Source organism: Dama dama, chromosome 11 (genome assembly GCF_033118175.1).
Source record: "Dama dama isolate Ldn47 chromosome 11, ASM3311817v1, whole genome shotgun sequence".
NCBI lineage: Eukaryota > Metazoa > Chordata > Mammalia > Artiodactyla > Cervidae > Dama > Dama dama.
Genome location: NC_083691.1, coordinates 34,404,230 through 34,426,724, shown reverse-complemented (window position 1 = coordinate 34,426,724; position 22,495 = coordinate 34,404,230). Strand labels below are relative to the sequence as shown.

Here is a 22,495-nt window from a genome sequence, read left to right as displayed (position 1 = left end):
TGGGCATGATGGACATAACTGGCTTTGACAACTCTGTGGTCTCAGTGGAGCCCAACACGGCAGAGACACACAGAGGTGGAGGCAGGGAGACTCGTGGTCGCCCCATGTCCTTGGGAGGACATAGGAGGGAACCCAAGGGGAGATGCTCCTGTATTTTCCAAGGCCCTCTGAGGCTGGCCAGGAGAGAAAATGGGGCCCAGAAAGACCACATGATGCACCTCAAGAAACAACCAAAAGCACAGCTGGACCCGAACCTAGGTTTTCTGGCTTATCACCCGGTGCCCTTCCCTGAAACCCGTTACTGCCCTGATTTCTCATAAATTACCCTGGGCCTGCAGGAACTATCCGTGTGTTCTGGCAGCAGTGCTTGGTCTGGGAGTGAGACAGTGGGATAGCCTGTCATTTCACCGGAGAGGAAGAAGGGTATAGGCCTTCCTGGTGACACAATTCTCTCCTAGCGACTCAGCTCCAGGAAGCGTGAGGCCTCTTGCTGGGAAATGGCTGCTGTCTGGGGTAGGCAGCTAACTGCCCACCTAGGAAAGCTGCCTCCACCTCAAAGCCCCTGGGACACCAGCGAGGTCCCAGTCCCTGGTCTGGAATGCGAGACCTTCTATTCCCTTCTGGGCTCCTGGGGAGGAGAGAGGTTTGGCTGAGCTTAAAGCATCGGCTCTTCTCCCCCAGAGAGAGAGTGGGGGACGGCAGCCTGTGCAGGGCCGGTCAGGCTCCTTTGCTCGGCCCTTCACAGGAGATCAGCAGCAAAGTGGATTTCCGGGGGAATATCTTGCCCAGGGGGTCAGGCCCACTAACAAGGGTCCTCATCCAGAGAAATCAAATGCCTTTTCTGAAAGCTGGTGTGACTCCATGGACCTGGGCTGCTTGGGCCAGCCTTGCCCTCCCTGTCTCATCAGCTACCACACACCCAACTGCAGCTGCTCATGGACTCAGCACAGCACCCCAGTCGAGGAGACGGAGAGAAAAAATTTTCTAATTCAAGAAAGAAGAAAACTAAGTTTCTGTCTTGGGAATTCTAAAAATAAGACAGCTTGGATGGGGAAAAAAGTAAATGGCAACATCAGGTCTCTGTCTGGTGTCCTGGGGAGGCTCAGAGTCTTGACAGAACATCCCGTCCACTGACGAATCCCAGACAGCCCTGGGGGAAACTTCAGAGTCTGGGGAAAGCCTGTCCCAGTCAGAGGAGGAAGGGTCACTGTGGTGAGTAATAGCCATGGGCCGGGAGGGAGGGAGGGAGCCACACGCTCACCACGTGTCGGCTCAGGGGTTTTGCAGAAAGGGAGCTGAGACCCTAGGTTCACAGAGCCTGTGAAAGTTTTGAACCCAGGTCTTTATCACTCTAGAGTCTACGCTCACCCCAGGCACCACCCTGGGCACTGGAAATCACATGACTGCCCTTAAGTGTGAAGTGAGGGAAACCGGGACCCATTCGCTACGTGAGCCTGATCCCTAGTGCATGACTCCCAGTGAAGCCTCCCAGACAGACTCCAGGGAAGTGTCCCTGCCTCCAGGAAGAGCAGAACTGAGGCTTTCCAGGGAGCCCTGCTCACTGTCAGGGCTACAGCCCAGCTTCTGGGAAGAGGAGGGAAACTCCCAGGGGTCCCAGCTGGGCCATCACTAGGTGTAGGAGGGACCCCTGGTGGCCCAGAATCACCATCATCCTGGAGTCCTTCTGGTTTCTGCAGCCCCTCCGGCAGCAAGTGGGCAGGCCGGGTGCGACGGCAGAGTCCCGCCCCTCCTTCCACAGAACAAACCCCAGGTTATCAGTGCAGCCCCAGGACCCCCAGCCACTCACCATGCTGTTCCAGAGAGTCAAGCCGAGAGCAGTGGGATCCTGGAATGGCCGCTCCCCCTGAAAGAGAACCAGATGAAGAGCCCTGTGTGCTCCAAGGGATGGGATAGCCCTGCCACATACTCTCGAAGCTCTCCTGGCAGAGATGGGGGGCCCTGATGTGCCTCGATCCTTCATGCTTCCCCATTAAGAATGGTGGGAACTTAGAGGACTGCTGTCTGGGGTCAGGGCTGGGAGGTGAGGGCCTGGGGGGGCGGGTTACACACCTGGCTGCTACTTGTCATGGTGTGGTTGTACACACTGACCTAAACAGCAGAAGGAGCAGGTGGTTCGGAAGCGATTCAGCTGTGGTCTGAGTAGGAGGGGGATGGGAACTAATATTCCTCCTCCTCCTCTTTCTAAACCATTATTTAAACATCACAGTGACTCCGGGAAACAGAAACCAAGAGCCTGGAGGGAAAACTGCCCCAGATGCTCAGTGCTAAAGCCCCAGAGGCGTCAGAGACCTTGCTGAGCTGAGCCTGCCTGGACCCACCACAGCGCTTGTGGTTGCGGGCCTCCTGGGGTGAGAGGCATTGGTCCAGTGACCTGGGTGAGGAAGCAACTCGAATCACCCTCCCTTGTAAGGATGGGTGTGGAGGAGCCTGCAGAGAGAGGAGTGTGGCGTAGTGCCTGGAAATTCCACCCTGAATAGTCACCATGGCTGAGAGATATGGAGGGCTTCCATACACCAGGCGCTGTTCTAAGTTCCTCACACGTATTTACTCATCCACCCTAAAGGAGGGACTACTAACAATGGCCCTCACATCCCAGGTGAGAAACCAAAGCACAAAGAGTTCAGACAACTTGCCCACGGTCACACAGCCAGCCCACTCCAGAGCTGGAAGCTGTCTGTGTGAAGTCCATGCTCTTTACCTCCGGGCTGCTCTGCCTCTCAGAACCCACCTCACCGGGTTAGCCAGTCCCACGGGGAAATGGGCCCCAGAGTATAAGAGAAAACGGCAGCATTTCCTCTGAGATTGCACGTCCTGGGATGGGGCTCCTGTGGAGGAGAGGGCAGGGGTGGGAGATGGTGTGGGCCGGCCTCACTCACTGAGGGTGGTGGCAGGGCTCTCTCGCAGAAGAAAGGCTGGAAGACGACCGCGAAGGACTCCTGCTCATTGTACTTGCTGGAGGCCAGGAGACGTTCCCAGGTTTCCTGAAGAAAGGAGCACTGTCAAGGCTCAGCCTGCCCCATCCTCCCGTCCTCCTGTCCTCCCAGCAAGGAGCTCCCAGCAGCTCCCTCACCCCTGCCCCAGTCAGAATGACCCACCCGTGCTGGTCTGATTTGTATGCTGTTTGGAAGCTCCTCTCATCTCATATTTTGGGGCCCTATGATTGACTAAATTGGGTTTTCATTCTCCTCTGAAGTGCTAGCATCAGGTAATAGCAGAGTTAGACCTGAAATATACTCTCTGAGAGCTCAAGAAGTATACAGCTGCCCAGCACATAGCTAGGGCCCCCACGCTCTCTTCAAGGGCTGAGTTCTGTGGAGGGATATGCTATGACCCAGTCAGAAACTGTCCCTTCCCGAGTGAGTTAAGTGCCATACAGCTTCACAGGTATAAATTTCTTCTTAGATAAAAATCATCGCGGTAACGTGTATCAGTGGGAGCTGTGCTCTGTGCTGTTTGCTGGTGGGGATGAAGGCTTCTGCCGAGCCATCCACACTGTCATGTAAGACGTGTAAGCTAGATACACATCTTCAGGGGCTATTGTCCCTGACTATAGTCTGGGGTACAAGCCTAATCTAGGCAAACTAGCTCAGCAGCCACAGTATAAGCGGTGATGATGACCAAACGATCTCGGAGTGATCTACAAAGTTCTTCAGCATCCTTAACCGTAGGTACCACCACCACTCTCACACTTCCATCTACTCTCCTCCCACCAACCAGTACTGTAGTCCCCACTTTACATACAGGAAAATCACGTCACCACCCAGAAGTGACCCAAGAGGAGTTGCTGCCTTCCGTTCCTGACTCTTAGTCCTGACTTCAGTAGGTGGGGTCCCACCTCAGCAAGCTGGCACCCTAATTGTTCCTGGACCTCTGTTCTCATGACCGCCCTCCCCTGTGAGCCAACAGCCAGTGTCCCAGAGTGAGCTCACCTGATAAGCCCACTGGGTCACAACGCTGGACAGCCGCGAGTTCTCCCCTGAGCACGTGCAGGTCTGGGCCGTGGGGCTGCAGGTTAATACAAGCCAGGAGTGAGTGTGGATGCAGTGCTGGGACCATCCAGGCAGCCCCTTGGGGAAAGATGGGGATGCGGGGACTGGGAGCTGCTTAGGGAGCAGGGAAGGGACAAGTTGGGGGTCTCAGAGGGTCCAGGAGAAAGAAGGAAGGAAAGAAGAAAGGCAGGACAGGAGGGACACACTGGGGAGAAAAAGGGTACATTATAGAGACACTCATCCCTGAATCTCCTGATGTACCGCCTCCCTTCCCCCTCTCCCCCAGAAGCCCACCTCCTCTCCTTCCTTCCCCTACTCTGAGCCCCTCTCCCTTCTTCCTCTTCAAATGCCCCTTTCCTCTTCTTTCCATTGCCACCACTTTCAGCCATCCCTGTCCTGACTTTATCCACATGAACTTCTTTTCTGGGTTCAGTTCAGTCACTCAGTCGTGTCTGACTCTTTGTGACTCCATGGACTGCAGCACTGTCCATCGCCAAGGACATCACCAAGGATATCTTTTCTGGATACAAGGCCAGAAACCTCAAGATTTGGGTTCAAAGAGTTTAAATTCTCCGAAACGTCTCAGAAATATATGGGGATCAAGTTGTGTGAAAATAAAATCCACTTAGGCTAAATTGTCTCTCCAGTGTCCTGAAGTAACACTTCTTGGCTTCTGGATGTTTTGCTCAAGCTGTTTTTTAAACTCTCAAGTCATTCTGGTGGGGGTAGGGCACCTGGCACCACATCAGTCAGAGTGAGTATTTCATCCTCTAACTCAGGCCCCCCCTGCAGCCCCACTCTGCCCCCACTGGCTGTGTGATCACACACAGGTCCCCTAGCCCCTCTCCAGCTCCATCCCTTGGATCAGTTAAAGCACGTGAAGTGTCTCACACAGTGCCTGGCACGTGGCACCAAGCCGCAAATGCTAGTCCCCCTCCACTTCCCTTTTTACCTAAGCAGAGTCTTCTGATGCCAGTGTGAACCCCTCAGAGCCTCGGAGAGATCTACCAGGTTCACAAATGCTTTGGGGACCTAGGGGGATACAAAGGAAAAGATGAACAGTTGCAAAGTCAGGGTCACAGCTCCCTGGCCTTTCTGGAACCTTTGGTTTGAGCCTAGTTTGGGATCCGGTTGAGCACGATGGGGCTCTCTTTGTTAAACAGGTAGGCCCTTTGGGAGATGGTTGGTTGGGGTTGGCTCAAAGCTTTTAGCCCTGCCCCTGTGCCATTATCCCCCATGGTGGGCAGGGCGCCTCCCCACCACAGTATGGACAGGGCAGCAAGACCTGGTGGTAATAGGACTGTAGACTCTCTTCTCCCCCCAGAGCTCCCCTGGGGTTTCCAAAACATGCAGTGCTCTCACTGGTCAGTTAAGGGAGCTTTGTGGGTTCTCAAGGCCCCTCCATGCCATCACCACCCTGGACGCAGTCAGAGCCAGTCCTCAGGAAATAGCAGGACACCAAGAACCCAGGGAAGAACTGGCCTATATCCTTCCTCCTCTCCAGAGGTCCCTCAGAAATATCCTTTGCAAGAGTAAAGAGTTCTATATCTGATCCGTTTTTCATCAAAAGGGCAAGAAATCTGGTTCCTCCAATGCCTTCCCTTTCTCTGGGGTCTTGGTCTCCCTCCTGGAAGTCCGTTTCCCCATCCCAGTGGAGGCCATTTAAAGGAAACCAGAACCCCACCAACCCGCAGAAGGGCAGTTTCTCTTGGCTGCTGCAGACGCCCGTGATGGGGTTCTGGGTGCCTGGGCCCCCAGACCTAGGGGAGCCTCACCTCCTGGTGCAGGTAGTCCAGTATCCTAGTCAGCTGGTCCATGCTGCTCGTCACATGTCTTTGCTGTGGAAGGAGAAATGTGCTAAGTGTGGGTGGGGATGAGGGATATGGGCAAAGATGCCCAGGCTCAGGCCGGCCTGTCTCTTCCTTTCCCCAGCCACTCCCACCCTCCTCGATGGACCTGATAGTGACAAAGGCCCTGTCTAGATCCCAGTTTCCCACAGACCATTCTCTGACTTCCCCAACCCATCACCCATCAACAAAAAAGTAAACTTCCTCAAATGAGAAGTTTCATGTCAGGGAAGAGCAAACCCAAGATCAAGGCAATTATAAAGCTGACATGTGGGACAGACCAGACTTACTCCCAAAGGCTGATGGAATCACTTTGACCTAAAGAAAATCAGGTCCATTTAAGAACTCGGAAGGTACTCCAAACTTCTCCATGGCACTCTTAGCAGGCCTCTCGCTGCCACATCCGCCCCAAGAAAAGGAGTCCTGTCATTGACTATTTAAAGACACCTCCTACCCACCCAATTCCTCTCATGTAATGAAAATAAACAAATGAGAGCACCTCAAAACAAAACAAAACAAAACAGCCCCGGTTTACAGTTTTCAGTGTAAAAACAAAATAAAAGTAAACTTTTCAACAAGAAAAACTCCTCAGCTGCCTGCAAGCCTGATGTCCCCCCGAGGCAATGTGGCTCAGAGGAAGACAAAGCACACTCACAGGCACTGACTCTGGAGACAGCTGTCAATCACTCGGGCTGGGGCAGTCTCCCCACTCCTGTGTCTCTGCTTCCACTTGAGGCTATCCCCTGGAAGCCACTCCTGCCCATGCTGCTGCCACAGCCAGCAGTAAAGCCTCCTGTCTCATTTTTTCTTTTCTTGAGCATGACATTCAGCATCACACTTTCCCTTCTAAAGAGGCATGGGAAGTCTGTTGAGAAAGGGCCTCGCTGTCCCTCTGGACCATACTCAGGGCATCCCTCTTCCCTCCGGGAGTCCCTGCATGGTTCTCCTTGGACTGCAAACCCTGCTTTAGAAAATTCTTGGTCAAGGTGCCTATTCATTGCTGCAGAGTGAGCTGGGGCCCACCCAGGCTTTCCAAGTGCTGAATGGTTTGCCCTTGGGGCACCAACTGTCCCTGTTCTTTAGTGGAAAACATGATACTCCTATAAAATGTCCCTTGCCTATGAGGTCACATATGATAAACTCCTCCATAAGTTGAAATCAGGAAAAAGCTTATTTCTTCAAATGCACGCATGCCAAGTCACTTCAGGTGTGTCAGACTCTTTGTGACCCTAGGGACTGTAGCCCATTAGGCTCCTCTGTCTATGGGATTCTCCAAGCAAGGATACTGGATTGGATTGCCATGCCCTCCTCCAGGGGATCTTCCTGACCCAGGGATCAAACCCCATATCTCTTATGTCTCCTGCATTGGCAGGTGGGTTCTTCACCACTAGCACCACTTGGGAAGCCCTATTTCTTCAAATGAACTTCCCTAGAATCAGAAGAATGCTCTATTATCAAACGTGTGCCTGCAACCAGACAACTTTTTCTAACAAATTATTTCCCTGGGATTCGTTCCAAGAAGTAAGATTATTCAGCCAAAAGGCACAAACACTTTTAGATTTTTTGAGTCATACTGCCAGTGTGTGCCCTCCAAAATGTTGACATCCATTTCTAAAGGCATCTGCAAGAATAAACGAGTGTATTTTTGAAACCAAGGGTTGTTATCTATTAGGTACATTAAATTATAAGTTGCTTAATAAATAATGAACTGCAACCTGCCTTCACTGATCAAGCTCGCTTTAATTGTTTTTACAATACCTTGTATGTCCTCCAAGCATGACATAGCATAAACAATGAAATGTTTGCCCAAGATGTTTTTCAGGAATTTGGAGTCAGCTGTTCACTGGCTCGAGTTCCAACTGAACAAGAGTGGTTGAGACCTCCAATTGGGCATGTGTTGAGAGTTCCATTGGTGACCTTTTGATACCAGAAGACCCTGAATTCCACCTTCAGAACAGGCTGACACAGGGATGCAAACTGCTGTGTAAGAGCTTCTCAGATGGGGGTTCTGGGTTAGCTGTGGCCAGAGGCACCACCAGGAAGACTAGGATGTGAGGGGTGAGTCTGTGCTGCGGAAGCAAGACTGGAGGAGTGAAGGGAGGAAGCAGCCAACCCAGGCCAAGGAGACTGAGAGCCAGACCTGTGAGCCACTAAGTCGCTCGGGGGCAATGGCAGTGGAGGTAGGATTTATTCTAGGTGCCAAAGCCTTGGTGGTCTTTGTGCAAAACAAAAATCAAGATAGAAGAAAAAATGCAACGAACTGGGAATTTAAGTGAATGCTAGTAAACATTGCTACAGCTAGCTCACTTTACAGAGATTAAGTCACTGGTGTATAGCCATTTGGAAATCAGAGGTGAGGCATGATTACTTTTGTCATATGTTTACAGTCAATTAAAAGTGTGAGGTTCTAAGTGTGAATAAACTTAATCCATAAGTATCAACATGACTAGATCTTGAGGGAATTTCACATACTGACAAAAAAAATCATTAGGTTTGATAACAGTGTTGGGAAGGTTGTAGAGAATGGGTGCACTCAGACATTGGTGAGAATATATGATATTTTGATTTATAATACAGAGTATATATTTGGTCTTTGTCCCTTTTTGTGGCACAGAGTTTATAAACCATTGGAATTTCCTAAGTGATGAGAGCATAAAAGTGTGTTTTGCTATGCTAATGAGGTGACTTTTGGACTACACCTAAGGACAGGGGCTGGTTGCCAGGAGAATCAACCCTGTGGCTAGAGAGTTGGAACTTAAGTTTCCTCCCCCACCCCACCCCCTACCTGGGGCTGAAAGTTGAATCAATTGCCATTGGTCAATGACTTAGTCAATCATTGTATTATATAATGAAGCTTCCATAAAAGCCCAAAAGGATAGGTTCAGAGAGCTTCCCAGTTGGTGACCACTGGATGTGCTCAGAGAGTGGCCCACCTGGAGAGGGCATGGAGGGTCCTGGCTCTTTCCCCATACCTTGCCTGGGCATCTCTTCCATCTGGCTGATCCTGAGTTATGTCCTTTTATAATAAACCAATAACCTAATAAGTAAAATGTTTCCCTGGGTTCTGTGAGCCACTCAAGAAAACTAACTGAACTCAAGGAGGGGCTTGTTGGAATCTCCAATCTATAGCCAGTTGGGCAGAAGCTCAGTTGACACCCTGGACTTGGGACTAGCATCTGAAATGTGGGGTGGGGGGCAGTCTTGGAGGACTGGGCCCTTAGCCTGTGGGATCTGATGCTATCTCCAGGTAGAATTGAGTTGAATTGTAGGACATCCAGCTGGTATCTGAGAACTGCTTAGTGGTATGGAAAAGTCCCTTACATGTTGGGATTGGTCCCAGGATATTAGACTATAAATGGATTTAGCCCCTTTGGAGGGCAATTAGGTAGTCCTTCAAGATTTAAAGTGTATGTATCTGATGACCAGCAATTCTCTGTTTAAGAATCTACTCAAGGCACTTCTCTTCAAACTGCCTTGATCATGACCCATGGTGTGAGGTATATTTCACATCACAACCCAGTACATAGAGATCGATACACAAATGAAACAAAAATAATCACAAGCCAACACTGACCTTTCTACGTGCAATAAACTCTAGTATTTTATAGCTGATTCTATTCTATTTTCAATAATTATTGGTTATAATCTTGTAAACTGATTTTTGACCTGTTAATATACTTCAATCTACAATTTGAAATATAATTACACTATAATTGAATACAATGAAATATAATCACTGTATTTAGAAAAACACTATGTTCAAGTAAATGAACAAGATTGTTTACAATAGTGAAAAACTAGAAACACCTAAATGGTCACCAATATAGAAATAGCAAAATAAAATCTGGTAACTATACACTATGGGATATTATTTAGCAATTAAAGGAATAAATTTAATCTGTAAGTATCAACATGACTATATCTCAAAAATATTTAGTGAAAAAAATTGTTCAATAGTACATACAATATAACAGTATTTATGTTAAACTTCTCTCATATACATACACATAAAGGAATACTAGGAATTACAAATGTGCAAAATATTTAGGAGAAAAAAGGTGAGAGGATCAGAGGTGTTGGCTAAAGAATATTTTAGCTTTAACTGTAATGTTTCATTTTTAAAAGGAGAAAGCATCTGTGTACTGCTTGTGCAGTCATAAATTAACAAAAGTAAATAATACATAAATGGACACATGCACACAGGAATGTGTCATATACATATTTAAGAATCAATGTAATGTATTGAAGGAATAAATACATGAAAGAATGCAAGAATTCACACAGCAATGCTTGAACCCAAGATAAAATGTATGGAAGAAATCATGAATGAGAATGAGTGCCAATGAATACATTCAAATATTTAAAGAGTCAAATGCTAGCATGAAAAACTCATCATAAATACCATAATATGTGCCTGCATGCAAGAAGCAAGAATGAAGTTATGCATGAACAGATAACTGATGGATGGATAAATGGATGCATGAGTGGATATGCAGAGGAATACAGCAGTGCCTAAACGCTTGTTTGAGCATTCAGTGTGTGAACGTGTAAATTCATGAGTACATGCTGGTTTGTGTAATGGCTAAAGTGGAGGGGGTGGTGCCAAGAACTAACAGAGGTGTAAATTTCACTTGCCATGGAGAAAACAGCAGAGAAGTAGAACAAGCTTCAAGATCTACACGTCCAACATCACTAAAGGAAGTGGAGTTTTGATGGTAGGCCGGGAGTCATGGGGCATTTGGAGGAAGGCAAGAGTGTGTTTGGGAGAGGGGCACAGAAAATAAGAGGACAGCACCTTAAGAAACTTTACCCTTGATTGTGCTATTGCCTGGTGGAGGCCCTGGAAGGTGACTGAAAGGACAGTGGGCAAGTAATTGAACTGTCATAAGAGGTGGGGCCATCTTGGAGGCAAGCAGGCTCCTGAAGAATCATCCGTGTGCCATTTATGTTACCATAGCCTAAGCCACCCTCTCACCTTCAACTGATCCTAACCTAGACACTCTTCAATAAAGATGTAAGTCACAGCCAGTCACCTACATAAAATATTTTAAAAGTCACATATTTCATATCCCGTTCCTGGGAATGCCAAAGAGCCTTGATGATATAGTCAACCTATATGAACAACTCGACAACTTTCCTTTAAAACTGGAGTTCACAGTGTACTGGTTAAGAGGCAATGCCAAAAGTATAGATCCCGCTTTAACTCCTGATGTTAGCATTTAAATGAAATTGGAGCTACAAGAGGCAAAATGATCTTTTATCAGAAAGTGAATATCCCTCAGTTGTAGAATGATCATTGGCTCAGTTTATCTATATCATGGTTTCCTTTTCCTGATAGGATGGTAAGTTAAAAATTCCCCCATAGCTCAGTGGTAAAGAATCCTCTTGCAATGCAGGAGATGTGGTTTTGATCCCTGGATTGGAAAGATTCCCCGGAGGAGGGCATGGCAACCACTCCAGTATTCTTGCCTGGAGAATCCCCATGGACAGAGGAGCCTGGCGGCCACAGTCTGTGAAGTCGCAAAGAGTCGGACACGACTGAGTGACTAAGCATGCATATACACATGTCCCTCAATATAGTTCCTTGACCCTTAGATATCTGTCTGTCTGTCTACCTGCCTGCCCTAACTTGGAAATATGTGTCATCAGGCCCAGCCTGCCAGGGGTAGATCAGTCAGGTTTAGTTCACTCACTCGGCACCCACCCCAGCATCTGCAATCCCTCTGCCTCCCGCCTGCGGTTTACCTGTTGGGTGGAGGAACACAGGTGACACTGACTAGCATTACTGAAGAACACATTGATGAGCTTCCAATCATTTTGAAAGTCAAGTTGCTGTAAAAAAAAAAAAAAAGAAAGAAAGAAAGGACGATAGCATGAAAAAGATATGGCAGGGAAACCTGGTGCCTAAAGACCTTCTTTCTTTGCAGGTATTTAGTTCATCTGCCAACTTTGGCAGGACCATACTAGGGATATGAGAAGAGGCCCTGTGTTCTACTGGCCTCCAGAGGATACCAGGGGCAGAGGTGTTCTTGGAGGGCCCAGGCCACACCGGTTGCCAAGCTCAGGGCATGATGGCTTAAGGGCCTCAGCTGCATGGTGTCTTTGGTCTGATGGCCTCCCAGCAGACAGAACAGCCCCCAGCAGAGTCGGATGGATTCTTACCTGGTTCTCTTTCATGTTCCTCACCAGGTCTTTTGCCTGAATCCACAAGTCTCTGCAGAGGGAAGGAAGTCAAGAGAAAAGTCAGTTAAATACAACTTTGTCAGGGGCTGAAAGCTTGCCGCTTCCCCAACCTACGCACAAGGCTCTGAGCAGGAGGCTGCACTGCACCCCTCCTGAGTCCTAGAAGGCAGACATTGACCTGATTTTTTTTATTAGGCCCATCAACAGACTAAAGTCAGCACGGGAGACACATTTTGGCTTTGACCTAACACAGATCTCTCTTTTAAAACCTCTTTGACTCTTCCAGCACCACTACCCTCCCCCCACCAAACCCATCAAATCCTCCCATCTGGATGCCCAGGACAACAGGGTGCCCAGCCCTACCAAGAGCCAGAAAAAGAGCTTACTCAGTAGCATCACGGCGTACCACTCCCGTCCCAAGGGCACATATGGGCTTCAGAACAGATGGGCTGAAGTGTCTGATGACCTCTGAAAGGACTAAAGAGAGAGCTGGTTTGAGGCTGTGGTCCCGGCAGCCAGTGGTCACCTGTAAAGACTGACCCATGCTGGGGTGAGGAGCCAGGGTCACTGCCTCTGTCCCAAAGCATGCCCTGCCTTGGGCTGTGAGGTCCACCTTGTAGCAGGCCCTTAGAAGTGAACGGAGTTGAGAAAAAGGAGCATCCATCAGGTGCTAGGCCAGCCAAGTGCCAAGCCCTGAGGTGTGTGTGTAAAGAGGAGCCAAGGCTGGGGGAGGCTACACCAGCTGCCTGAGGTGGCTGGGATCTGAGCCTGAGCACTCAGATCCCACAGTTCTTCACTGTCCTGTGCTGCGTGCTCGTTAGGGAAAGTGTGCTGGGACTGGGGACCCGGCAGGCTGCCTCCCTGCCCTCCCTCCTCCTGAGAGTGACAGCAGAACAGGAAGGCTCCCGGGAGCACACGGAAGACGTGTCCCAGAGCTGACAGCCGGAGGACCGCTAAAAATAGTGCTGTCAGGAGCAGTTAGGCTGTGTCTGCTCCCGAGAGCGGAGACGGCAGACGGGGAGAGTGCCGTGGCAGTGAAGTGGTGCCCCCTCCCCGGCCCCTATTTCTCCTGTCCCCATCCACAAGTGCCTGGGGCTTTCTGGAGCAGAATCCAAAAGACAGCTTGAGAGGGGCTGCTGTTGAAGGGAGCTGACACTGTGCAGGTAGCAGGGAGAGAAGGGGCAGGAGAGCGGGAGTCGCCCGCTGGGCTTTGTCCGCTTGGGCAGCCCCCTCAGTCACCTGGGGCCACAACATCTTCATCCTCAACCCAAACTCAGGAGCCTCCTTTATGGCGCCCTGACCAGCCCGTGGACGGAGCCCATCCCCCAGGCGTGGTGGGAACCCAGAGCTGAAGGTGACAGGGACGGTGTGGGCATGTGGGTGTGTCTGTGTGAGAGTGCGCACGTGTGAGTGGGTGTGTGATGGGACACTTTCTCTTCCTCACATCAGGAGGGTCTGCAAGGAGGAATGACAGAACAGCCTGGAGTGACGTTTTTGAAAGTGAAAGGCTCTCCAAGTTAGTGAGGGAGTGAAAGTCGCTCCGTCATGTCTGACTCTCTGCAGCCCCATGGACTATACAGGCCATGGAATTCTCCAGGCCAGGATCCTGGAGTGGGTAGCCATTCGCTTCTCCAGGGGATCTTCCCAACCCAGGGATCGAACCCAGGTCTCCTGCATTGCAGGTGGATTCTTTACCAGCTGAGCCACCAAGGAAGATCAAATTAAGGGCATTTGTAAAGCACTGCTTCTTTGTGACCAAACATGACCCTCGATTTTTTCACATAAATCTGCCCATTATTTTGTTCGAGGGCTGCTGTGTACCTGCTCTGTCCTCGTTAGCTCTCTCTGGAGTCAGAACAAAGGACGCAGGCTGTGGGGCTGGGCCACCTGGGTTCCTAGGGACTCTGCCACATATTGACCGTGTAACTGCAAAGGTCTGTTTACCTTCCTGAGACTCAGTTTTCCCATCTGTACAATGGCACAATGTCTGTGATGGGTGAGAGGACACAGCTAGACTGGAAGGGCTCTAAGGTTCTGGGGTTGGAGGACAGATGGGCTGAGCTCAGGCCTGGATGACTTTGTAGCACTTTTTCCTGGAAGACCACTTGCTCCTCTGCGGGCTTGACTACCCAATATCACCCCCCTCCCTGGCCCATCCCTCTTAGGTAGACTGGCTTCACTGTCAGCTCGAGGTGAGTCCTGTCCCTAAGGGCACGCAGGTCACCCTGCCCTCACCGCCCTGCCTTCTGCTGCTCCTCTGGTCAGTGGGGCTCCTGGCCACGCTGTACTTAATGGGGGGCTAGTAGGACTTGTTACCAGGTGGGTCAGGGACCCCCAAAATGGAGACAGACTGAGAAATCAGGTAAAGCCATAGCTGTGCTTATGGTTTCAGGGTCTAAACTACATCCCATCTTCCTGCTGCTACTGCTGCTGCTTAGTTGCTTCACTCATGTCCGACTCTGTGCGACCCCATAGACGGCAGCCCACCAGGCTCCGCCATCCCTGGGATTCTCCAGGCAAGAACACTGGAGTGGATTGCTATTTTCTTCTCCAATGCATGAAAGTAAAAATTGAAAGTGAAGTCACTCAGTTGTGTCCGACTCTTCGTGACCCCATGGACTGCAGCCTACCAGACTCCTCCGTCCTTGGGATTTTCCCACCTTCCTGCTGCTGCTGCTAAGTTGCTTCAGTCATGTCCAACTCTGTGCGACCCCATAGACTCTGTGGGACCCCACCAGGCTCCCCCGTCCCTGGGATTCTCCAGGCAAGAACACTGGAGTAGGTTGCCATTTCCTTCTCCCATCTTCCTAGACTCCCCCAAATACACTTCATTTCTTTTTTCCTACCAGTTAAAGGTAAACAGGGCTAAACCTAGCCTGAGCTGAGACAGTCACCAAGTCACAGGGGCACGCTTCTTCTGAAAGTGAAAGAAGGGGTGAGCATCCTCCCCCTTTGCAAGAGGACCCCCCCACCACTTTGGCCACCAGTGTCCCCTCACCTGTCAATCAGATCCTGGAGGGTTGGACACCAGGCCTCTGCCTCCCCGGATGGATGGCAAGGGCAAATGGCAGGACCAGTGTCTTATTTATCCCTCACTTTGCAGGGAGCCTCATAATTCCCAGGTCCTTGGTGACATTCACGAGCTGAACTGACAGGGCACCAGTTACCTCACTTGTTATTATGCTCTGCTCGAGTGTCAGCTCAGGAGGGCATTTGTATTGCCACCAGAGTCTTTTCACTCTAATTATGGAGTGAAAAGTGGTATTCTTGCTCTTGGCTTGTGAACACCAGCCATAGGTGACTCTATCCACCAGGCTAACTCAGCTGGCGTCAAGGCACTCAGGGGTTTCAGGATGACTTAATCGAGTTGCAAGGCAACTCTGATATTAAGTGGGGGAAAAAAAAAAAAAATGCTACATATAACATATTCCTAAGCATGTTCACATATAAAAGGTCAAAATGTTAATACTGATTATCTGACTCCTTGCGACTCCATGGACTGTAGATGCCAGTCTCCTCTGTCCATGGAATTCTCAAGGCAAGAATAATGGAGTAGGTTGCTATTTCCTCCTCCAGGGGATCTTTCTGACCCAGGGATCAAATCCAGATCTCCTGCAATGCAGGCAGATTCTTTACTATCTGAGCCACCAGGGAAGCCCAATGATTATCTCTAGATGGAGGGATTACAGTCAGTTTTCATTTTTTTCATTTCACTTTGCTGAAGTCAATTGATATATCTATTTTGTAAGTAAGGGAGTTACTACAAAATGAAATGAACTGATAATTGGAGCTGGGTCTTCTCCTGGGTGTGGCAGTGGGGGCAGTGAATGGTCGACAGTTTCCCAGACGAAGTGCTGTTTGGGGTCCTGGGGGAGAAGAAGCCTCGGGATGTTGGCCCAGGCACCCCTGTCCCCTCTCCTACATGCCTTAACCTTAACCCCATGTCTCTTGGAGTCTTCTCACTCAGGGACCCTTGGACACATCTCTCATGCCTTCCTTTCAAGGGATGTGACTCTTCACACCCTGGCTCCCTCTGTCCTCTCAGAATGCCTCCTCCTTTCCTCAGGCTCTGCCACAATGTGGCCAGTAGGGCGCATCCTCTTCTTTCACCAAAGGGCTGCTGTGTTGAGGGGATAGGGACAATCTGGATTCCGGCCATGAAAACACCGAACTCACCAGTCACCACTCCCATGCACGTTTGCGGCTCCTGCTTTTCGGTCCTGCAGACATAAAAACGTCAGCCTGAGTTTGTCGCCTACCAATGCTTGCCCTCAACTGCTGTGATCTCTTTCACAACAGGCATCAGCTCAGCATTGCTCTGATTCTGGATTTATCCTTCCTGGAGACAGAGGCACACCTCAGAGGGCAATGGAGTTGCCAAAATGGGGTGAGCAGCTCTGGACCCTCCTCCCTGCCCCTCTAGTCCGGTCCCAAGTTGGAAGGGGACACAGACCACTACGTAGAATGAGCCTGACCCTGGTCCAACTCTGCTTACATCCCCCGGAGCAGAGCACAGAGGCTGGAGGAAGAGAGCAAGAACCTCTCATTCAGCCCTTCCCGCTATTCCTCCCTTATTCACCCCAGGGAGCCAGGGGGATTCCCGCACAGAGCACTGGATAAAGAGGCAGGCGTTTGTGTTCTGGTCTCCACTCTTCTGCCTGCCCCTAAGGGAGCCTGGAGCAAGCATCTCCTCCCTGGCCCTCAGGTCTCCCCGCCAATGAAGCAGGGAGACAAGAGTTGATCAATCTGGAGGCTCAGCTCAGCTCTCTTGCTCTGGCGTTCCCGAACAATTACCATTCTTGTTCCTCCAGGTCATCCGTCCCTGAGTCTGGAGGCTGGAAAAGATACGGGGTGTGAGCAGCCCAGCCAGGGAAGGTGGCAGAGCCTGTCCTGGGGAGACTCCCGCTGCCTGCCATACACCCCCTCCCGCCAACAAAAGGGAATCCCTGGATCCAGAAAATGGCCAGACCTGCCTGCATTCATTTTCCAGGGAGGGAAGAAAGGATGTTAGATGTTCTCCAAGGTTTGCTGGCCCAAACTCAGGGAATAACAGGTGTAAAAGTTTTCTTCAGATGAGAAAACTGGGTGGGAGAGCTTAGACTTAAATGTGTCTCTGTAGAATGTTAACATCCTTCATAGAAACACAATAGGTTGTTTCATTGTGACTTTCCATACTCTAAAATAATTAGATAATCTAATACACAATCTAAAATGTGTGTGGTCTGTCTCCCTTGCCTAGAATGTAAATTCCAGGAGAACAGCAATTTGCCTCTGTTTTGTTCTGATTATATTCCTCAGACCCAGAACAGCATCTGATGCATCATAAGTACTCAATAAACACTCACTCAATACTATTTTTTGAATGAACACTGTAAGTGTTTTATTGTCCTTTTGGTAAAAGCTGAACCACACAGGACTAAGTTGGAGAGTTTCCCTGGTCGTAGGGCTGAGGTGAGACCATGAGAATCTTGTCTTTTGTGAGGTCCCAGGGATGTTTGGGGGCTTCCCAGATGGTGCTAGTGGTAAAGAACCCGCCTGTCAATGCAGGAGACATAAGAGACGCAGGTTCGATCCTTGGGTTGGGAAGATCCCCTGGAGGAGGAAATGGCAACCCATTCCAGTATTCTTGCCTGGAATATCCCATGGACAGAGGATCCTGGTTGGCACAGTCCATGAGGTCACACAGAGTCGGACACAATTGAGTGACTAAGCACAGAGATGCTTGGAATTGTGCCCAGAACACTGAAAATGCTCAGCACATATTAGCTGTTGTCAATAGTAGTATTTTCACAGGTTCTGACACAAATTGTCTCTCTCAAAACTCCTAGAAGACAGTGTCTCCAGGTGTGGTGATGACAGGTGATGCTGTACCCTCACTACCTTACACCCAGCCTGCTGTTGCTTCCCTTTAAAGGGCCTGCCTGTCCTTAAGGACCCAGCTTCAAAGACAGCCAGTCAGTCTGTAAAAATGGGCCACACCTCTGGCTCCCTCTGGGGATGGCAGGCTGACTCTCCTCTGACTGGGAGGGAGTCCTTTCTTCTTTTCAACAAGAGGGAGCTTGAAAAAGTTTTCTGAGGGAAGGTAACACATTAAAGAGAAAACCACACGCAAATACAAGTCAGGTGAAATCCTGAGGGAGGCCTGCCTCTGGGGCTGAGGCAAAGGGGTCAGCCTGTGCCTGGCCAAAGTGGACCTGACTGACAGTAGAGGTTTTCCTCAGAAAAGCTGGATGGGGGTGCTGAGGGGAAGGAAGGGAGAGGATGAAAGGAACAAGGTAGAGAGAGTATGGGAGAGCTAAGGGAGAGGTCACAGAGGGGAAGGCTGGAACAAACCCAGCAAACTCCTCTGCCGCCATTTTGCCAACTGCTGGCCATTTTCCCCCCATGCTCTTCACTGGCTGCATGTTCTGTGGCCTGGCCCTAGAGACACATAACTGAGACACAATCCCTGGCTTCAAGGAATTTGATAGAGTGGATTATAACCTCCCTGGCATGGCAAATGTCTGTGACTCTTAGTTAAGAGGGGTAAAAGGTCACAGATAGCATATTGCAGTGTAACCCTATTTAGGTCATACACATTTTCTCTCTCTCACACACACACGCTATATACTGAAGTATGTATGTGGCTGTTGAGGCAAGAGAATAGGAGATATGAGTGAGATCTTCCATTTTTTAATACTATCTACGTGTGTTTTCATTTTTTCCTTATAATAAATGTCTGTCACAAGTGTTAGTTTGAAAACAATTCTGACAACTCTGATCTTTAACATTCTGTGAGAAAGAGGAAGTCCAGAGCAATTTAACAAACAAGTGCTAGCATTGGTCACAAGTAAGTGCTAGGCCTTGGAAGCTCCAGGAACTTGGAACAAAAGCACCAGCTTTCCACCTTCCTTCCTTTTCATTTCACTATCTTCCATTATCTTTCCCTATCCTGATGTCTTTCATAAACCAGGCTGAGTTCATGAGAGCTGACTCTCAGGGCAGACAGAGGCAGGCAGCCTCCTAAGAACTGTGCTCCTGGGGCTTATCCTGAAGGTTGAGGTGCCGTCAGCTTGAGGATAATGATCGGGGGCTGGGAGACCATCATGGACTGAAAGCATCTCCCAGCACCCTGGGCTCCCAGGAGGAGAGAGGGTGAGCTGAGTGACAGCAGGAGCTGTGAGGCTGAATAATTCATGAGTCAAAGAACTCTCTCAGAGCCAAGACCAAAGAGTGGAAACCACTGATTGGTTTAACTTTAGAAACCGGGCTTGGAGTGGAGAGTTCCCTGCAGGGAATTTCCCTGCCTCAGGAAGGAGAATTCGCGAGTCCTCCAGCCAGTGTCACACAGTCCTGGCTCTGCGATGTCACCATCAGCATGCAGGGACACACAGGCTCGACAGCGGTAATGTGCTCCTCGTGACAGAAAATCTCTCTTCTCATTATTCCCACCTCTCCTTACATCCTTCCCCCTGGGACACCTCCACCTTCACCCTCATCCACGTGCACGCTCGTACACACACACACACAGTCACACATGCAGGTTTAACCCCACCATCACAAATAGCAAAGAACAAGGGTGGGAGCCCTGGCTGAAGATTTCACTGGTCCCTGATCAGTTTTTCTAACGTGAAGTCTTCACCTATGGCCGGTGCTGTGCGCAGGGTAGTGGGATGGGTTTGCAGCAAGGAGGCAGCCCGGGCCAGGGGCAGGGGCTGAGGCTGCAGGGGTGCAGAGGGCGGCGGCGACAGAGGACATGGGGAAGGAAACAGGTAGGCAGAGATGGGAGGAAGACATGGAAGGGGAGAGGCGGCGGTGTACTGGTTCAGGTGTGAGGGGTACAGGGCAGAGCTGAGAACACCTGATTAGTGGTCCATGCAGCTGGGACTGCTAGGACTTGTGGGGCAGCAGTGCTGAGACCAGGGAGTGGGCCTGCGAGAAGCCAGGACTGACCAGGAAATCACACTGGTTCTGCTCTCCTACCCTCCTCTCTTTCTGCTTATCCCTCTCTCCTCTTTCCATCCTTCCCTTATTGCTCCCTTTCTCAGTTCCTGACCACATAAAACCATACCACTTCAAACTTATTAGCAAAGATGGGTGTATTTTTAAAAATTTGCCAAGCAGGTAAGGAAATTTTTCTTCTTTATCTCAAAAGTAGAAAGTTTAAGAGATTGCTTTTAAAATTCTGTGTCATCTTTGGCTTATTTATCAATAGGTTTGATTTACTCATGAGAAAGTTCAAAAGTTTCTTCATCATAATGTAAAGAGAGTCAGTCACTCAATTTAAAACAACAACATCAACTCAGAACCCTATGTCTTAGGATTTTTCCAGTTCAGAAAATATTCTCTCTCCCCAAGTGAAACATTCTTCCTGGTTACCAGGAGCTCATTCAAAGAATGCCCATCCCAAACCCCGCCTCCAACCTCCATCCCTTTGCTATACTCACATTGCCAATGGCTGCCACAAATTTAATATCAGAAGGTCTCAGAGAGTGAACTGCAAAGACAAGAACCCATGTAAGAAGATTAGATCTACATTTCTCACAGTGTGGGCCCAGGATGCCAAATGGGAGAAGCAGACCCAAGGCCCTCACCCCAAGGATGCCCCAAGGTTGGCCATGGGAGTGGGAATCTGAAGACTAAGAAGTCACTGGAAGCCCTAAACCTGCTCCAAAGAGGTTCAGTCCTCAGCTAGAGGCCACACTGCTGACTGGTCTCAAGATCTCCAAGTAGGTGTCGCATGGAAGGTTACTCACGGACCACCTTTCCTTCTCATCTGGCGTTCTTTCTGCCTCTCACTTCCCTCTATCCCTTGACTCTGCGTTTCTCGGCCACCATTAATAAGAGAGGAACACAGTAAAATGAAAACCATCTGGGTTCAAAAGGGATCATGTCAGCTTGGAGGCTTGCCAGAGAACAGGTCTGTGAACAGCCTGTGAACACTCATAAATATCAGACACAAGTTGCAGGAAGCCTCCACGACCTACCTGGGTCACCAGCATCCTTAAAATTAAATTTCCTTAGAAAACACTGATATATTCCTTGGTCATGTTATGGGGGCATTAAGGGTAAGCTTCCTAAAGAAGCCACTTCCTAAGAAGTACATTGATTTCTTTTTCCAACCACACTTCTTACATGACAGAATAGTAAGAATAGCATGCTTAACTGGAAACCCTGATAAGCCAGTACAATGCAAACAAACAAAGCCATTAAACACAGTCCATAATGCAGCCATGTAACAAGATAAAGCTGGAAAAGAGGATCAGTTCAACAGCAACATTCATAGCATCCAGGTATTAGATGAACTTAACCCATTATAGGAAAAAATATGTCTAGAGCACCCACTGTGGCTACATTACAGGATTGGGAAGGTACTTGTGTAGCACAGATCCATCCAACCCACAGCTCCTGTGACATGGTCCACCCACCTGGAAGTGAGCTCCCAGGGGTCACCTTCACCCAGGTAAAACCACCATGGGGCCATGTTGGTTTTATCTCTTGAGCAGTGTGTTGGGCTGTGTCCCTCCATAGAAGTGACTGAGGATATCAAAAGCAGAGGGGCTGAGGACAGGGAAGAGGGAAGATGTGAATAGCCAAAGGTGCAAGTAAGTGGAGTTCAAGCCTCTGACAGCCACATCAAAGAGAAGATGCTGGCCTTCCTGGCTCATGGCTCAGGGTCACGTACCTGAGTTAGAAGGCACAGTGGATCCTGGAGAAGGCACATTCTCTGGGTTGCAAAAGAATGAAAAACTCTTCAGGCTCTGCCCCTGAAACCAAATGTCAGAAATATTAACTGCCTTATAAGGAAACGTTACAGGTCTTAAAAGCTTGATGTAGAGATGACCATGTACTTATTCTATGAGGCTCAAAATCCAAAAGCAACAATTGTCCATAGTCATGTTCTATTAACCCTTTACCCAGTTCACTTAGTAAAAGGAGACTTATGCCTGTTGAGAATGATTTTAGAGGTGGCAAGTAAGGATGCCTCAGAACAGTGGGGTGGAGAGAGAGGGAGGCAGGATAAAGAATAAAAACCAACTCTTGTGATAGTGAGAAAGTTCTGGAGATAGAAAGTGGTGATAGGTACGCAATAATGTGAATATACTCAATGTCACTGAACTGTACACTCAAAAATGATCAATTTTATATTATGTATATTTTATCACAATAAAAAGGAAATCACTAAGAAAAGACCCAATATATCTAGACTAAAAAAAAATTAAATCTCTTCTATATGTTATATTTTTCGTATCATCTACTTTCCTTCTTTAAATTTGATTGCTTATACAAAAGTGGGTATATGGGGCATTATGTTATTTAAAGCTGGGAATTGGATAAAGTGGAAATTGGGAGACTCTTCTGTCCCCACTGGAACAGAATGTGTCCTAAGCCCAGAGAGGCTGCTGAAAGCAGGTGGGGGGCGGGGGGAGGGCTGGTCCTCAAGTCCACTTGGCTGCCTCAGATGCCCATGTACAT

The 22,495-nt window shown here is 49.1% G+C and overlaps 1 protein-coding gene across 1 annotated transcript in view; it reads right to left on the bottom strand.

Moving 5' to 3' along the window:
• Nucleotides 1-22,495, bottom strand: part of PLB1 (phospholipase B1) — a 119,222-nt gene that overhangs the window by 76,862 nt on the left and 19,865 nt on the right. The window contains exons 3-14 of the mRNA XM_061155074.1: nt 21,705-21,786; nt 20,467-20,516; nt 16,835-16,875; nt 16,217-16,260; nt 12,427-12,517; nt 12,020-12,071; nt 11,603-11,689; nt 5,786-5,848; nt 4,963-5,042; nt 3,951-4,026; nt 2,898-3,002; nt 1,808-1,864 (exon numbers count right to left, since the gene is read on the bottom strand). Of these exons, the coding sequence (XP_061011057.1) occupies nt 1,808-1,864; nt 2,898-3,002; nt 3,951-4,026; nt 4,963-5,042; nt 5,786-5,848; nt 11,603-11,689; nt 12,020-12,071; nt 12,427-12,517; nt 16,217-16,260; nt 16,835-16,875; nt 20,467-20,516; nt 21,705-21,786 (828 nt within the window). The remainder of the gene's footprint in view (nt 1-1,807; nt 1,865-2,897; nt 3,003-3,950; nt 4,027-4,962; nt 5,043-5,785; nt 5,849-11,602; nt 11,690-12,019; nt 12,072-12,426; nt 12,518-16,216; nt 16,261-16,834; nt 16,876-20,466; nt 20,517-21,704; nt 21,787-22,495) is intronic.